At 40.9% G+C, this 19,501-nt stretch overlaps 1 protein-coding gene across 5 annotated transcripts in view; it reads left to right on the plus strand.

The window, feature by feature from the left end:
- Positions 1 to 4,394: 4,394 nt before the first annotated feature.
- anks1b (ankyrin repeat and sterile alpha motif domain containing 1B) overlaps positions 4,395 to 19,501 on the plus strand; it is a 184,653-nt gene continuing 169,546 nt past the window's right edge. For 2 of the 5 annotated variants that reach the window (XR_007144055.1, XR_007144056.1), the window contains exon 1: positions 4,395 to 4,999. Coding sequence is in view for 3 of the 5 variants with exons in the window: in XM_027164006.2 (XP_027019807.1) it covers positions 4,869 to 4,999 (131 nt within the window). In the remaining 2 variants the exon portion in view is untranslated. The remainder of the gene's footprint in view (positions 5,000 to 19,501) is intronic. The other 3 variants (XM_027164006.2, XM_027164007.2, XM_027164012.2) reach the window with 2 other exon arrangements.

Below are 19,501 nucleotides of genomic sequence, written 5' to 3' on the forward strand. Positions count from 1 at the left end.
TATCTATATATATATATATATATATATATATATATAATGTACACACTGAGATATGACCTTGAGATGAAATTTATGGTCATTCATTGTAATCCCGGCACACAAACGTACACAAAACGGCTCTCCTAAGTGATGTAAAAAAAAACCCTACATCTGAATATTTGGAAGTAACCAACTGCCTTTAACCCTTCATATCTTTTTCCAGACTCCTAATTATTGTGATTCTGTAATAGTACAAGAAAACAAACACCTTCCATATAAGAGGTGATAATATCTCTATATACTGTAACAGTAAAAAGAAAATTATTCTTTTGTTATTGATTTTGTTATTTTGCTTTTGACTTACTTGTGTATAATTGTACGTTCCTTCTGCTGTATGCACGTATGAATGGTTTATATACATACTGGAGAACAAAAATACAATTGTCTGCTATAACAAACTTCTAGAACCAAACGAATCACCTAAATTGACAACAATGAAACACAGAAGATTTTAATATGTAGTCATTGTTTTCTTAAAAACCAAACAATTCAAAAACCAGGTGGAATAAAAATAAATGCACTCTAAGATTCAGTAACATGTAGAACCACCTTTAGCAAAACCAACCTAAAGAAAACCTTTTCTCACTTTGTCATGGAGAAATTTTCACCCACTCTTCTTTACAACATCGCTTCAGTTCACTGATGTTTCAGCACATTAGTTTATGTGCAGCTATGTATCCCAGGTCCTGTGGCTACAAAGTAAATCGTCATAATGCTTCACACATGGTACAGTATGATGCGTATGTGGTGATACGCTTTGCTTTTTAAGAAACATCCCACTTTGCTTGATGACCAAACATCTCAACCTTGGTCTTATCAGTCTAAAGGATATTGTTCCAGAAATATGCAATTTCACAAACCTAGGCCTTAATGTCTTATTCTTTGTCCCTTTTCCTAGCCACGCTTCAATAAAAGCCATAATTTTGCTCAGGAACTTAAATACTTAATGCTCTTCATAGGCATTTAGGTCACATGATGAAGTTATTTGTTTTTTTTTTTACTGTATATCTCTGAGCATTAAATGGTCTGAGTTTGGATTGGATGCACCTTCCCTGGAAGATCTTAAAAGCAACTATCTTGAAAGCTGCCCAACAATCCTTCTACCTGTAGAATGGTAAATTTTTAATTGTTTGGAGATAGATTTATAACCCGTCCCAGACTGATGAGAAGCAACAGCTGCTTCTCTGAGGTGATGGCTGATGTCCTTTCTTCTTGATGTGATGTAGACACACACCTGAGCTCTCCAGAACAGCAACCCACCAAAAGATGGTGCCAGATGGGCTGGTTTGAGTATTTCATAAACTGCTGATCTCCTGGAAATTTAATAAACAACAGTCTCTAGTGAGTTGGTTTAAAAACCAAGACTAGACAGACATGCACAGACAAATTAACTCCCAAAAATGTATGAATTTTGTTGCAACAGATTCAACTGAAATACTGAAACATCACCTTCAGACATCAGCCAGAAAGTTTAAACTTGGTCACAAATAGGTTTTTGAGCAGGTCAATGTTCCTAGGAAAACAAAAGTGTTTGAAGAGATCTAAGTGAAAGTATTGGACCAACCATCATAAGTCCTGACCTGAACCCCAATGAAAATGTGTAGACTGAACAGGAAAAACTTATGTGATTGAGGAGGTCCATAACTCTGCATGAGTGACACGTTCTCCCAGACACCAAATACTAGCAGTGTTTCTGTTTTTTTTGTCCCCCTGTAAGTCTGATATACTAAATAAAGTCCAAAAGAATTCTATATCTTATTGTATTATTTTCAAAAATACCTCTCATGAAAAAAAGATACCCTAACTGACTTGGAATATCATAGCAATCACTTAGCAACATGCTGTCAAACACCTAGACTACCACAGCATGCTAATAGCAACAGCCTATAAATTTGAGATGTAGATCTTATAGAGAAATGTATGCTTGGGTTTTTAGATAAGATTTGACTTAAAGTTCTACAAAGTTCTCTTTTTCTCATAGGAAATTCATGGAAAGTGTCCGTGGTCTTGCCACCAGCTGATTTGATGTTGTCTGTATGCTGTTCACATACTGATTACTATTAAAAGTGTGTTGTTCTCTCTGCTACCAGCGTAGTCACACCTGACAGTTAGCTGTTAATGTGCAGTATATTTGTAGCTGAGATTCCAAAACAACCACCTTGCCTGGGAATGCATAGGAACTACTTAACAAACCCAAAACAACCACAAAGAATGGACATTATCATTCATCTAGCAAAATCTTAGGAACCATCTGGAATCAACGTCAAAATCCTGGCAACCAACTGGAATACTATAGCAACAGGAATTCCATAGTAATTAGCTAGCAACAACCTAGCAACATGTAATGCTTAGTACCATTGCCCTTGCAACAACCCAGAATACAATACAGCTACCTAACATCATCCTAGCATCATCCTAGCCACAGACACCACCTAACAACAAACTAGCAAACATTTTGAAAAATTATAGCAACGCCCAAGTAAACAACTGGAATTTAAGGGCAACCATTTACAAATACCATAGCAAGCTCCAATACAGTGGTAGCTCAGTGGTTTAGGTGTTTTATTACTAATTGTATGGTTGTGAGTTTGAATCCCAAGATCGCAAAGCTGCCACTGCTGGGCCCTAGAGCTAGGCCCTTAACTCTGTTGAATTAATGAATTAAATGTAAGACACTGTAAATGTAAACAACTGCTTAGCAACACAATAACATCCAAACCATATAATAAAGCCATATGAACCACCTGAGTTATATTAGCAGCCACTTAGCAATCACCTACAGTAGTACCATTCTAGCAAACACCTAAAACATCAACCACATTAGCATTTAAACATAATGTTTTAACATTAAAAAAAGTTTTAAAAACATTGAACATGATTAACATTTTAGCAACATAGTCTTTTATGGGCTCTGTCATACAAACATTAAAACATATTTTGCCTTCTATTTACTTCTGGTGTAGATTTAATGCTTTAAATGCTTTTTAATGCACAAAGTGATAATGCAGCTCTTGTATTTGGTTTCTTTGTTTATGGTTATGAATACATCAATATTTTCTTCATAATTATGTGTGTGCAGTGCAAAGATATTATGTGTGTAAATGTGAAACCCATACAAAAATGGTTTTAAGGAACCAGAATCAAGCCAAACACACTTCCTTTGGCTTTAAGGTCTAAGCTTCCCTGCACCCTTATAAAGAGGTAAATGGTCTCTAATTCTTATTATACAGCATATCCAGAAAATCCATATATATACATTTGTACTCTATTTTTATATTATAGATGGATAGCGCTTAAATATGGATATACTTTTAGATTATGATGATGTTTTCCAGATCATCTCTGTAACAGTGTCATCTGTGGAATGGCAGAGACATGACAACATTCACAAGATTATTGTTATTACAAAAGACTATTTTTCACAAATGTTTTGGGGCCACAAGCTGCTTTGCATAAGATATTTAAAGGTTGCTGGGTTCTTTTTGCAGAGAATCTCTCCTTCTCTTTTGTCCTCAGACACAGACTGATGTTGGGTTCTCTCTGGACGAAAAGTGCTGTTTATTGGCAGTACAGCAAATGAATGCTGCTCTGTACGCAGCACTAATGAAATTTACTCCCACAACAAAATACCAAATAGTTCGTAAACAAGCTTTTGTTCTTGTGTGCACGTGCAAGACAAAGACAGGGTATATAGAGTGGGGTTTGGAAAAGATCCTGCACACAAGATCAGGTTCTCACTCCCTCCTGGCAAAGACTGGGGCTCAGCGTTCTGCCCAACACCCGGTGGGCCTACAGCTGCCTCTCCCTCTCTCTCTCTCTCCCTCCCTCTCTCTCCATTTCATCTCTCTGTGGAAGAGAGCTGCCCTCATCCATACAGGAAGTGATGCTGCGAGCTCATAACAGCGAGGTGGAAGCAGAGCCAAGACAAATTCACACTGCTGTGCATGTTTATGTGTGTGTGTGTGTGTGTGTGTGTGTGTGTGTGTGTGTGTGCGTGTGTGTGTGTGTGTGTGTGCGCGCGCGCTCGCTCGCTCCTTTTCTCGCGGTATTTCATCAGTTTAACCCTTCCACCGCTCCGTGTGCGTAAAATGCGCAACCCCATTGTTCCTTCTCCTACATGTGAAGGTAAGGGGCTGAAAAGTTTTAGAAGCGAGCCGAGGCCAGGGAGAATATGTGTCCAAACCATGCGACATTACTTTAACGGTGCAGGGACACAGAACAATAATAAACAGGCTACAATTACAGCCACCGAACCTTCTGTCTGACTGTGTCTCTTACTTCCACGCCCAACTAGGACTCTCTCTCTCTCTCTCTCTCTCTCTCTCTCTCTCTCTCTCTCTCACACACACACACACACACACACACACACACACACGCACACCAGCAACACTGAGATGCTCGTACAACGGGACACACTGATCACAGAACGGTGTACGTTCACAATGCGCGAGACTCTAAGCTCGCGTGTAAGTGTGTGTGTGTTTGTTTGTGTGAGCCCGTGATCGACAAAAGAATCCGGTGCTGCTGCTGCTGCTGTTGCTCCCGGAGGTCCGGATAACAGCATATCACGGACAACCGGCCCGTCCGGCAGAAGCTCTCTTCTTTTTAACAGCGGATTCACGATTCACTGTAACAGCGCATGAGTATGGACTAACCGGAGCACGGCGGATCTTGTGGATGATGATAATTTTAATTATGATGATGGTCTCGTGTGAGTGAAATCGGACCCTACGGTTTTCGACTCGGACTTCGCTCCCTCCTTTTCTCCTCCACTCCCCTTCTCCCCAACCCCGGTTTGACTGTGACAGCTCGGTTCGGTTCGGTTCGGGATGGGGAAGGAGCAGGAGCTGCTGGAGGCGGCGCGCACGGGGAACGTGCTGCTGGTGGAGAAGCTACTGAGCGGGAAGCGCGGACTGCTGAGCTCCAGCTCCGGCTCCATCGCTCTGCCCGGCTTACTCAGGTACACGAACAAAGCGTGGAAGTTTCTGCCTTTTTTCCTCCTGCATTCTCCGATCTGAAGCTGTCGCTTGTGCCCCGTATGGCCATATTAGGTGCTGTGTATGAGTGCAGTGTGATATGTTTCATTTTACTCCCTCACGGCATCACAACACAGCCAACAAGCAGCCTGTTACGTCAAATAAATTCATTATACAAACATCTGGGCTGAGCACATCTGTCAAAATACAGAATTAACTTTCTGGTCCGAGTCCTTCTCCGGGAAATCAATGCTCTCTCTCTCTCTCTCTCTCTCTCTCTCTCTCTCTCTCTCTCTCTCTCTCTCTCTCTGCCCCTCTCTCTCTCTCTGTTTAGCTCATGTCTCTCTCTCTCTCTCTCTCTCTCTCTCTCTCTCTCTCTCTCTGTTTATTTCATGTTTCTCTCTCTCTGTTTCTCTCTTGTTTATCTCTCTCTCTCTCTCTCTCTCTCTCTCTCTCTCTCTCTCTCTCTCTCTCTCCACTATCTGTCTGTTTATCTCTCTGTATATCACTCTCAAAATAGATTTAAAATAGACCAATCTGGTTTCCAGTAGCGTCTCTAGTAGGCTGACTGGGACTAGTGGGCTTACTGGGACTAGTAATCTGACTGGGACTAGTAACCTGACTGGGACTAGTAACCTGACTGGGACTAGAAGGCTGACTGGGACTAGAAGGCTGACTGGGACTAGTAACCTGACTGGGACTAGTAGGCTGACTGGGACTAGTAACCTGACTGGGACTAGAAGGCTGACTGGGACTAGTAATCTGACTGGGACTAGTAATCTGACTGGGACTAGTAACCTGACTGGGACTAGAAGGCTGACTGGGACTAGTAATCTGACTGGGACTAGTAACCTGACTGGGACTAGTGGGCTGACTGGGACTAGTAACCTGACTGGGACTAGAAGGCTGACTGGGAACTAGTAGACTGACTGAGACTAGTAACCTGACTGGGACTAGTAGGCTGACTGGGTCTAGTAACCTGACTGGGACTAGTAACCTGACTGGGACTAGTAGGCTGACTGGGACTAGTAGGCTGACTGAGACTAGTAACCTGACTGGGACTAGTAGGCTGACTGGGTCTAGTAACCTGACTGGGACTAGTAACCTGACTGGGACTAGTAGGCTGACTGGGACTAGTAGGCTGACTGAGACTATTAGGCTGGCTGGGACTAGTAACCTGACTGGGACTAGTAGGCTGACTGGGACTAGTAACCTGACTGGGACTAGTAACCTGACTGGGACTAGTAGGCTGACTGAGACTATTAGGCTGGCTGGGACTAGTAACCTGACTGGGACTAGTAGGCTGACTGGGACTAGTAACCTGACTGGGACTAGTAGGCTGACTGGGACTAGTAACCTGACTGGGACTAGTAACCTGACTGGGACTAGTAGGCTGACTGGGACTAGTAACCTGACTGGGACTAGTAACCTGACTGGGACTAGTAGGCTGACTGGGACTAGTAACCTGACTGGGACTAGTAGGCTGACTGGGACTAGTAACCTGACTGGGACTAGTAGGCTGACTGGGACTAGTAACCTGACTGGGACTGTAAACAAACCTGTTCACTACAACAGCAACCACAAAAGGATTGTGTATTGCAATTTTTTATCAGTTGCTGTCGGTGACTTATATGTATTATCATGTATTATCATATATAGCTGATGTAGTACATAGTGAAATGAAACGTTTCTCCAGGACCATGCTGCTACAAAAAGATACAGAGCTACGTAAGACAACACTGAACTCAGGGCTAAAAAGTTAAATTAACCTATTCACATAAAGTGTATGTGTGCAAACTTGTGCAAACAACACGAGACAAAAGACAGTGCAGGACTAAAGACAGTGCAAACTGACTTTGAAACTGAATGTAAAACACTATAAGATAGATAGGTAAAATAATGCAGACCAGTATACAAATTTGCTTCTGAGCTTCAGAGACAGAGAGAGAGAGAGAGAGAGAGAGAGAGAGAGAGAGAGAGAGAGAGAGAGAGAGAGAGAGCGAGAATGAGAGAGGAGAGAGAAGAGATAAGCGAGGAGAAGAGAGAAAGAGAGAGAGAAAGAGAGAGAGACAGACAGAGAGAGAGAAGAGAGAGAGAGAAGCGAAGACGAGGAGAGAGATAGAGAGAGGAGGGAGACGAGAAAGGGAGAGAGAGAAAAGAACGAAGAGAAAGAGAGGAGAGATGAGAGAAGAGAGAGAGAGAGAGAGAGAGAGAGAGAGAGAGAGAGAGAGAGAGAGAGAGAGAGAGAGAGAGAGAAAGAGAGAGAGACAGACAGAGAGAGAGAGAGAGAGAGACAGACAGAGAGAGAGAGAGAGAGAAAGAGAGAGAGACAGACAGAGAGAGAGAGAGAGAGACAGATTGACAGATTGAGCTCTTTCATTAATTTTCATTCACATTTGACTGGAATCTCTTTCAGCTGGAAAAAAATGGCTTTAGCACGGGAGATAAATGAGGAGTTTTTTCTGCTGGCTCACCTCCACATTTTGTGTGTGTGTGTGTGTAAGAGTGTCCAGGCCTCAGATCTTTACATTGTTCAGTCTCTCCAAAGAGATCTTCCCTCTCTTCCCCAGCCAGACCTCTAGTGATTGTGCGGCTGCTCATCAACAAAGCTGGGGATTTTTTTAGTAACAGACTCTTGCTGTCTGGTCGTTGTTCCCTGGCCTGATGTGGACTCCTTGTGTTCTCTTGTGACTGTATACTGGGTGCTGAATGTGTTTGACTCTTATTCAGGACTCAGGCACACTGGGTGGTCTATTTTCGGTCTATATTAAGTTTGTCTCTGTCTTACTCTGTTTCTCTCAAGTGACAATCCTCCTGTCTTGCTTTACTAAGCTCATGTGTGCATGTATGTGGTGGGGGTGGTGGTGGGGGTGTGTGGGGGCGAGTTCAAAGGTCACATACTGCTGCAATTTTATATAATGTTTGTGTTAGTCTCACCTTAAAGGTCATGAAAGATCATGTAGGAAATACCAAAGCTAAGAATCATATTCGTTATCACTCACACACACACACACACACACACACACACACACACACACACACATACACACACACACACACACACACACACACACGCACACACACGCACACGCACGCACACGCACACACACAAACAGTTGCAGAGACAAGGGACCCACTGCACCACAGCTGAAGTGCTGTCTAACAATCAATGCTGGGTGCCCTCATAGTCCTAATGGATCAGCTCCTCAATAAAATGAGAGAGAAGCTGTATGGCTGCAGCAGTGTCTTGTTTAAGTAACTTTCATAACTCTCATGCTGACAAGCTGTTCACTCATCAGCTTAATACACACCACTAAAAACCTGAGTGACATACTGTGAGTAACAGAACCTGGTTTTGTAAGTAGACTTACGTACATGTGAAGTTACTCGAACAGAAAATATATTAGTCACGCAACTGGCACATTTTCATAATTTGAGTTTGCATCAGTTCAGTTTTTGACATCTGTGTGTAGCTTTGGCTTAGCAAAGAAAGTGTTAAAGTTTTTAACCCATATGAAGGAAAAACACAGCCCTCCTATACTGATAAATGCCTCTTACATCCTGAGCTACTCCCAAACACTGAGGCCTTTTATATATATATATATATATATATATATATATATATAAAATAGATAAAAATAATAAATAGAAATGGAAGGTTCAAATATCACCTCCGAGATATAGAACTGGTACAGACACGTGGACAACTAGGTGCTAGACAACTTCCAACATTGTGTGAGCAGTGTGAGGAAGAAGCCCATGTTTTTGTGATGGTCAAGCATACACTGTTTTTTTGATCATAAAGAGTATATACAGTCTACTGTAATAAAATAAAGTTAAGTACTGAAGGATAAAATCAATCCCAATATAATGGACTACATATACAACAGCACAGATGGATCTATCAATATATACAGTTATAATAAAATGATTTATAATCACACTGTCCAGTGTCACACAGATGAGGATTTTCCCCCTTTTCATATCATCTCAGGGAGTTTTTCCTTGCCACCATTGCCTCTGGCTTGCTCATTAGAGATTCATTTCAATTCAATTCAATTCAATTCAAATTTATTTGTATAGCTATTTAACATAACAATGGACATCATCTCAAAGCAGCTTTACAGAAAATAAGAAACATAATACAAGAAATATACAAAGATTAATTTAATACATAAATTAATATTAGACATATTTAAATGTGTTTTTATTTATCCCAACGATCAAGTTCGAGGTGACTGAGGTGACTGTGGTGAGGAAAAACTCCCTAAGATGGAAGAGGAAGAAACCTTGAGAGGAACCAGACTCAAAAGAGAACCTCATCCTCATTTGGGTCTGACAATTCTGTATTCATGAGGAGGTTGTTGTCCTCAAAGACCACATGTAGGCATCTCATCTTAGGATGTCCGAATACTTAATGAGTCCAAATGGAGCTGGTACATCTCTAGAGTCCTCAGGGTCCTCACAGGGTTGGCCTCTTCTCAATGAAGGTCCAAAATCTAGATAAATATAAATTTTCAGAATATATATTTCTGTAAAGCTGCTTTAAAGCGCTATACAAACACAACTGAATTGAATTAAACTGATAAAACAGTCTGCACTGCACACTTCATGGTACAAGGATGGTGTTTTTCTAACCTACCTGTCATCCTATCATCCATATAAAGGGCACGCCAAAAGGGCACATGCATGTTCTGCTCCAATAACAGAAGCAAATAAGAAATCTTGAGTTTTATGAGATACATCAAAAATATGATAATTTCATATAAATCCATTGGAATTCAAACACCAGAAACTGTAAAAGCAGTTTCTTATTAGGTTATAAATGCATTGAACTTATCGGGCAGTACACTTAATGCACTTAAAGATCTGCACTTGATATCAGTGGAGCAGCTCTACAAAATTGAATCAGCTCTCAGGATTTAGACTTAGGTTTCTGATGAGAGTAACATCCAATACAAGAGCAGGAGCCACACCAGTGAAATGAACTCCACTAAAAAGAGCCTGAGATTTCCCACAGATTTATATTAACGTTTGCTTTTGGATGCAGATGATTTCATCCATTGTGACTTTAAAGTCAAGCAAAATAAAATTTGAGTTAAATAAAGCCGTTAATGGAGCTAAGACTGCTACAAGCATAACGAGGCTCTATATCGACATACTGTATAGATACGTTTTCACCATCATATCCACAAAAGAGCAGTGAAATTAGGCTTGATGTGTTAAACACATTTCATCTAAAAACCCTACCTATGAGCCGAACCCTGACACATGCTCCTTGTCTCAGACATTGTGTCTCTTCTTTCTCAGGGACACAAACCAGAGCAAACCATCATCAAATAAATGCTAAGAGGAAAAGTAGCTGCTGTAAGAGGGGTCACTAGATCAGTAAGTGGAATATATAGGTAGGCCTTCTCAATATCTATTATAGCTACATAAATATGGGACAGTAAAGATTATCATCAATTAAATTTTTCTTATTTATTTTTTTGTATCATGGCATTTTTTTTGTTAGCATGCGCTGTGTTCCATATTTATTGTCCTATTGGATTATTTGCCTCTTCGTTCTCTAACTTGTGTATCTGCACTTTATATACAAGGTGAACAATAAGATACTGGATTTGTCTACCATTTAAGTTTAATAAGCCTTACCTGAACCCATTGGTGGACATGTATCTAGGTATTTGTAGTTTAAATGCATCCACTGAGACGCGTACTTTCAATAATGTGAGCATGAGTCACTGTTAGGTTAAAGCCAGTTTTCCACAGCTGATGTGGATTGTATGTGAGTCGTGTTTGGATCAGTTTCCCCAGTTTCCATAGAACTGTCAGAACTGAACTGCACCTGGATTTGTTATGTCTGAACTCTAGAGCATTTTAATATTCTAATATTAAGGCTTCTACAGTAGGCATCTAGGCTTATTTACTTAGGTACTTAGTACCATTTAGCTTTAATGGTAGCAGATGAATGGCATTGCAGTTAAATTCTCAAGCACATTAGCATACTTTACCCATGACAAAGTATGGTATACTTGAACTCGAGGCGTCATCTCCGGCGTCATCCGGCATCAAGGCAGGATACACCCTGGACGGAGTGCCAACCCATCGCAGGGCACACACACACTCTCATTCACTCATGCAATCACACACTACGGACAATTTTCCAGAGATGCCAATCAACCTACCATGCATGTTTGCTCCAGGTACTCCGGTTTCCTCCCCCAGTCCAAAGACGGATTGGGGGAGGAAACCGGAGTACCCGGAGCAAACCCCTGAGGCACGGGGAGAACATGCAAACACACACACATAAGGCAGAGGTTGGAATCAAACCCCCAACCCCGGAGGTGTGCGGCAAATGTGCTAACCACTAAGCCACCGTGCCCCCTATTAACATTATTATTAATATAATACAACATTCAAGATTAATATTAGATATATTGAAATGTGTTTGTATTTATCACCAATGAGCAAGTCTGAGGTGACTCAGGCAGCAATGGCAAGGAAAAACTCGTTAACTTGAATGGTAAAGTAAGAAACCTTGAGAGGAACCAGACTCAAGGGGGAATCCATCCTCATATATATATAATGAATCCATCCGTTTTCTGTAGCACAAACATTTCCTATGTAGGGCCACAGGGAACCTGGAGACTTTTCTAGCCCAAGGGGATTCTCTGGATAATTTTGAAATGCCTATCAGCCTTTGGACTGGAGTAACTTTGGGAAACCCCTGAAGCACGAGAGAACATGCAAGCTCTATACACACAGCACACAGAGCAGACAGGAATGAACACGTGACTGAATGATTTCGATTAGAAATTTTTATCTTAAAGCATTTATTCCGATGACCTGAATTATCCTGGAAAAACACAGCCCTCTTAAATATGAAGTGAACAAAATAAGTAGAAAAGACGTTTTTTTTGTTTTGTCTCTTGACCTGGTTATTTTTTTCGGTCTGAAATTGAGAAGATTTAAATACAGTGTGCTAAGAAAAATCTGCATCTTCGGGATGTTACGACTGAAAGGATCTGAAAGCTGTTCAGAGGATAGCAAACAGACTGGAAAGTATTATATGCAATGGTACGGCACACAATTTATTAGATACCAGTTAGGGAGAGTGAAGGCTAAAACATGGTTCCTTAAAACTACATGAAGCCACTGTCTCATTTTCAAACTGCTGCTTATTCTGTAACACAGTTGGACACACAGTAGTTTAATACAAACGAGGTTTTAGTTTGAGTCACTACTCCGACTGACAGGCCAGAAGGTAACGCCATCCCTCCTACCCAAAGATGGATTCGTTCGTATCTGTTTTGGAGTCCAAACATTTCCTTATTAATGCATTAGGAAACAAGTCTGGTAAAATGCCAGAGAAGGCAGCATTTTTCTCTGTCTGCCTCTCATATAGTGGGCAGCAGTGACGGCTTACTTCATGTTTCTGTGAGTATCAGCCACAGAGGTGTTGGTTGTCATGCCACCACTGGATTGATAATAGACCAACAGTCCTGTGGTCAAAAACTAATTCTAATGATGAGCTACATGACTTTATAGTCTCTGTCTATCTGTACACATAAAAGGATGAGGCTAGGTCATAAGAAACACAGACCATGAGGCTCTAAAAAAAGAAGAAAGGCATAAAATAGGCTATTTACTAAGAGGAAAGACAGCAGAAGTCAGGGGAGGACTAGTCAGGGTCAGAGTTCACCCGAGAGGAATGTGTGTGTGTGTGTGTGTGTGTGTGTGTGTGTGTGTGTGTGTGTGTGAGAGAGAGAGAGAGAGAGAGAGAGAGAGAGAGAGAGAGAGAGAGAGAGATTGTCTTTTTGCTATTTAGTGAATGGCCACATGTCTAATCCAGGAAGTCTGGTTTCAGCCCTTGTTCTCAGCAGCTGAGCACGAGAACTGAGTTTAAACACAGAATGCATTGCATCTGCTGTGTTTCCACTGCCAACAGTGCTCTTAGTGATAACTGACTTTTTTCATTGAATCAGCAAGTCCTCATTCCTTTCACTGTTTGTTCCATGAATGACAGAGAAGTTTTATGTCCTTTCATAATCACATTTGTCACATCTAAAACAACATGGGGCGAGAGTTCATATTTATGTGTAATGTGTGTCCACACAGTCGGTCAGAGGCACTAATGATAAAGTGTGAAATAACGGATGTCTACGTGTTTGTCTCGTGTTAGCAACAAGCGACTTTGTTTGAATTGAGTGGTTGTTTACTTGCGCTTTTCCTGGTCAGAGGCTGGGAATTACAAGTTAAACCTTTGAGCTTTTTGCATATTTTCAGGAATAATTACGCTGCATTCTTCATGAAAAGCTTTGTGTGTTAGGTGCAGCATCCAGTGCAACACGTGAAATGTGCTTCCATTCCTTATACACAAAAGGTGTGGATTTCTACCAAAAATACACACTGAATTGCCAGAGATGGTTGCAGCTGACCACAAAAGAAAAAATCAATAGGCTACAGTTTTCTGAAGTGGATTATTCTATACAGCGCCTCTGTTTACAAGAACGTCAGTGGCCAATGGCCAGTACAGAGAGAGCAACTGAGGAAGCCAAGAGAGCTTTACCTCTCACCTTCTTTCCATTTATTACTTCACATGCTGTCTGCCCTTCTTCCTCCACTCTGTCTTTCTGTCTGCACTCACCGAGTGATCGCTCTTTTTGTCCTCCTCCTGTTTCCTCTGTGACAGATACACACACTGATCCCATTAAACAGAGCTTTTGTTGTGTCCGGCCTTGATCTTATCATCAGCTATATAATGTTTGTGTCTGGTCGTTGTGTGCACGGTATTTAGTTTGTAATATGACGTAGTGACTGAGTGTGTGTGTGTGTGTGTGTGTGTGTGTGTGTGTGTGTGTGTGTGTGTGTGTGTGTGTGAGTGTGTGTGTGTGATTAGAGATGACATATGAAGGTTTATGTTAGGATCATTTGCTTTTCCAACACATCATCATGTAGACTGTCATCTCCTTTATTCACCCCAGTGCTGAAGAGAATGATGAAGTAACAATCATCACTTTTCAGATTAGTGAATGTGTGTGTGTGTGTGTGTGTGTGTGTGTGTGTGTGTGTGTGTGTATGTGTGTTTGTGTGTGTGTGTGTGTGTGTGTGTGTGTGTGTGTGTGTGTGTGTGTGTGTGTGTGTGTGTGTGTGTGTATGTGTCTCACTATTCTAGTGGGGAACATCCATAACTTTTATATGACACTATATACAGAATAGTTAATAGCTAATCTTTAATAAACCTCTAATCTAATATGTCATGATGAGCAACAGTCATTATATTCGCACTTCATAATGGGACAAGGCGTAATACAACCTGAAAAATGCAGCATACAAGAGGAAAGATAAGAAAAAGAGTTGTACTGCATCTCAGACTCACAGTTATTTGAGATAACAAATCATGTAGGTTAGTAATGAGGTGTATTGTTTTCAGTGTTCATATTACAGTAAGTTTAAGTTGCTTTAGTTTGTGGTTAATGCTTATGAAGTGCACACAGAATGTTTCCTGGTCGCAGGCTCACTCAGTGTTGTCATTAGTTACTTTGTGGATGCCATACTGACTGTACATACACAATATTCTAACACTAATTTATTTACTCAGATAGAAGGTGCATCGGAAGGCAGTGTGCATTCACAACATCTAACATACCAAACTAGGTAAAAAACTAAAAGCTCTTTTCTTTAACTTTCTCATTATTTGCTTGTCTTGTCTGTCCATTTTAATCAGCTTATCTATTGTATACAACAGCCATACCAGTGTTTGTGGCCTCGTGTAACTATTGCCTGCTTTGTCACTCTTTTAAGTTTCTCTGCAGCTTTTGTAATGAAACGTGTGGAGATGAGTGAGCAGTGGCCTTGAAAAAAACCCCACACACAACATGACATGACAGGAACACCAAACTCCCTCCTCATCCGCCTGTATCCATCTCAAATACAGCTTGTGTCCTGATCTTTGATGTAGCAACGTGTAAAACGCATGAATAAAAATGCAGGATGCTTCTTTGCCGAACAGTGACTCAGCAGCCACACACCACACTGCCTCAAATGACTCACTTAAATGACATTCTTACAGCAATCTTTTTCAAAATGAAATGATTTGTGCTTTCTAAATGATCCAGACTTTGAGCTATAATTAAAGGCACAATGCTAAAGGTGTTGGTTCTCATGCACCTCCTATATATAAACTACATATCCAAGCTTAGATAGGGAGTCTTAATTATTTCCTTAATTGACATCATTATGTTTTTTCCCTTTTCCGATATCATGTTAAAAGTGAGGGGGGCACGTTGGCTTAGTGGTTAGCACGTTTGCCTCACACCTCCAGGGTTGGGGGTTCGATTCCCGCCTCCGCCTTGTGTGTGTGGAGTTTGCATGTTCTCCCCGTGCCTCGGGGGTTTCCTCCGGGTACTCCGGTTTCCTCCCCCGGTCCAAAGACATGCATGGTAGGTTGATTGGCATCTCTGGAAAATTATCCGTAGTGTGTGAGTGTGTGAGTGTGTGAGTGAATGAGAGTGTGTGTGTGTGTGTGTGTGCCCTGTGATGGGTTGGCACTCCGTCCAGGGTGTATCCTGCCTCGATGCCCAATGACACCTGAGATAGGCACAGGCTCCCCGTGACCCAAGAAGTTCGCATAAGCGGTAGAAAATGAATGAATGTTAAAAGTGGTTGTATGGAATGTTGGAACTTTAACTCCTTCGTGACATGAATTCATGCATGAAAACTTTTTAACTCACCTTCATTTCTATCTCTTGAATCTGTTGCTTTAAGCTTTAATAAAGATATAAATCTGTGAAGAGGTTTTGTCACAGTGTCTATTCAACTGATTCGACTGGAGATTTGCTGTGTTTTTACCAACGACATTGTAACAGTGATCCAAAAGTGTCAGAAACATTACTGTTACATCATTAACCCCAGAATTTTTATGTCAGCGAATGGAGTCACACCTTGATTTGACTCCACACAGTTTTTGGAATCACGTGATAATTTTTTGCTGTCAAGATTAATGACCTCAGTAGCATTCCATTTCCTGTTATTTTATAAATGATGAGGGTGTGGTTGATAATGTAATTGCCTATAAATCTTGAGCATCATATTTTGCATGTGTGTTCCAACATGGACTTAAAGCTCTTACTGAGATTACAACACAGCAATCGTCCTGTAAATTCTTTAGTATTGAAGTAGTAAAAGTATAAACCAAGGCAGTTAGCACTAGCTAAATTTGATAACAGTTCATTATTGACTGTATGACCTTAGAGAACACTCGTCGTAGAGAACTCACCATAGAGAACACTCGTCATAGAGAACTCACCATAGAGATCACTCGTCATAGAGAACTCACCATAGAGAACACTCACCGTAGAGAACTCACCATAGAGAACTCACCATAGAGAACTCACCATAGAGAACACTCGTCGTAGAGAACTCGCCATAGAGAACACTCACCGTAGAGAACTCACCATAGAGATCACTCGTCATAGAGAACTCACCATAGAGATCACTCGTCGTAGAGAACTCACCATAGAGAACTCACCATAGAGAACTCACCATAGAGATCACTCGTCATAGAGAACTCACCATAGAGAACACTCACCGTAGAGAACTCACCATAGAGAACACTCGTCATAGAGAACTCACCATAGAGAACACTCACCGTAGAGAACTCACCATAGAGAACACTCGTCATAGAGAACTCACCATAGAGAACTCACCATAGAGAACTCACCATAGAGAACTCGCCATAGAGAACTCACCATAGAGAACACTCAACATAGAGAACTCACCATAGAGAACTCACCATAGAGAACACTCAACATAGAGAACTCACCATAGAGAACTCACCATAGAGAACTCGCCATAGAGAACACTCACCATAGAGAACTCACCATAGAGAACACTCGTCATAGAGAACTCACCATAGAGAACTCACCATAGAGAACACTCACCATAGAGAACACTCACCATAGAGAACTCACCATAGAGAACTCACCATAGAGAACACTCATCATAGAGAACTCACCATAGAGAACTCACCATAGAGAACTCACCATAGAGAACACTCGTCATAGAGAACTCACCATAGAGAACTCACCATAGAGAACACTCACCATAGAGAACTCACCATAGAGAACTCACCATAGAGAACTCACCATAGAGAACACTCACCCTAGAGAACTCACCATAGAGAACACTCGCCATAGAGAACTCACCATAGAGAACTCACCATAGAGAACTCACCATAGAGAACTCACCATAGAGAACACTCACCCTAGAGAACTCACCATAGAGAACACTCAACATAGAGAACTCACCATAGAGAACTCACCATAGAGAACTCACCATAGAGAACACTCACCATAGAGAACTCACCATAGAGAACTCACCATAGAGAACACTCGTCATAGAGAACTCACCATAGAGAACACTCGTCATAGAGAACTCACCATAGAGAACTCACCATAGAGAACTCACCATAGAGAACACTCACCATAGAGAACTCACCATAGAGAACACTCATCATAGAGAACTCACCATAGAGAACTCACCATAGAGAACTCACCATAGAGAACACTCACCATAGAGAACTCACCATAGAGAACACTCGTCATAGAGAACTCACCATAGAGAACTCACCATAGAGAACTCGCCATAGAGAACTCATCATAGAGAACTCACCATAGAGAACACTCACCATAGAGAACTCACCATAGAGAACTCACCATAGAGAACTCACCATAGAGAACTCACCATAGAGAACACTCACCCTAGAGAACTCACCATAGAGAACACTCGCCATAGAGAACTCACCATAGAGAACTCACCATAGAGAACTCACCATAGAGAACACACCATAGAGAACACTCACCATAGAGAACTCACCACAGAGAACACTCGCCATAGAGAACTCACCATAGAGAACACTCGCCATAGAGAACTCACCATAGAGAACTCACCATAGAGAACTCACCATAGAGAACTCACCATAGAGAACTCACCATAGAGAACACTCGCCATAGAGAACTCACCATAGAGAACTCACCATAGAGAACTCACCATAGAGAACTCACCATAGAGAACACTCACCATAGAGAACTCGCCATAGAGAACTCACCATAGAGAAGAAAGAGTTTCTTATACACTTGTACTCAGATGTGGGTAGTTACATTTACTTGAGTAAGTTTTTGAAAAAATTAAACTTCTAGGAGTAGTTTTAAATCACTATACTTTTCACTTTTACTTGAGTAGATTTGTGAAGAGGAAACTGTACTCTTACTCCGCTACATTAGGCTACAATGAGCTCGTTACTTTTCTTTTTACCTCTTTGGTATTCTACGCATCAATTTTAATGTTTTTTTTTGACAGACAGAGAAACTTCCGCTAAGGCTCTACCACGTGACTGTGTTTCACCAAACAAACGTAGTTGTGCAGTCTCGTCACGTTACCATACACAATCTCAGCAGCGGGACGGGTCAGTTAGCAACACAAACCGTCGGCAATGCAGACGGTGAAGTTTATCACTGAGTGATTTTTTGGTGAAATAGTTTGTTTCTGCATGTTTTCACACACGCACACACACGTTTTACGTTGACCGGTGTGCAGTTTTCTGTTTAGCATGCCTGGTATGAAATGTGTGTGTGTTTCCTTCTGTTCTGTCACTGGAGACACACACACACACACACACACACACACACACACACACACACACACACACACACACACACACACACACACACACACACACACACAGTTTATGAGAATTTATGGGCTGCCTCGTTCTAGTTCTGCCTGGTAAAAAAGTATAAAGGTTTGGAAATTTGTGTTGCTTGTGTGTATTTATTTTTTATTTATTATTATTTTATTTATTTTATTTATTAAGTACTTGAATTTACCTGAATTATTTTAATTTAAGCTATTTTGTAATTAATTCATTGTAATTTATCTTATTGATTGGATGAGCCATAATTTGCCTAAAGATTATTTTGTATTTTTGTCTGCCTGATTGTTGTCTTGTGTTAGAAAATAAATCAGACGTTACTCAACAGTTACTCAGTACTTGATTAGTTTTTTCACCAAGTACTTTTTTACTCTTATTCAAGTAATTATTTGGATGTCTACTTTTTACTTTTACTCGAGTCATATTATTCTGAAGTAACAGTACTTTTACTTGAGTACAATTTTTGGCTACTCTACCCACCTCTGCTTGTACTGTAAGTGTGTCTTATCTTTATGTCTGAAGTACCAGATGAAATACCAGATGAAATAATCACAGACTTCAGGCATATAGATGAGACGATGATACACTTACAAGTGTATAAGAAAGAGTTTCTTACTCATCATTTTTTATGATTTTTTGTGTTTTTGCTACAGACATGAATTTGAGATGCTCATGTACTCTGGAGCAGCTAGTCTGGTCTGAAGCATGGGGGTGGAGAGAAAGTGGGCAGAGAAACAGTGAGAATACTCAGAGTGATGAGGAAGGAGAAGTGCTG

The sequence above is a fragment of the Tachysurus fulvidraco genome, chromosome 10 (genome assembly GCF_022655615.1).
Source record: "Tachysurus fulvidraco isolate hzauxx_2018 chromosome 10, HZAU_PFXX_2.0, whole genome shotgun sequence".
Classification (NCBI taxonomy): Eukaryota; Metazoa; Chordata; class Actinopteri; order Siluriformes; family Bagridae; genus Tachysurus; species Tachysurus fulvidraco.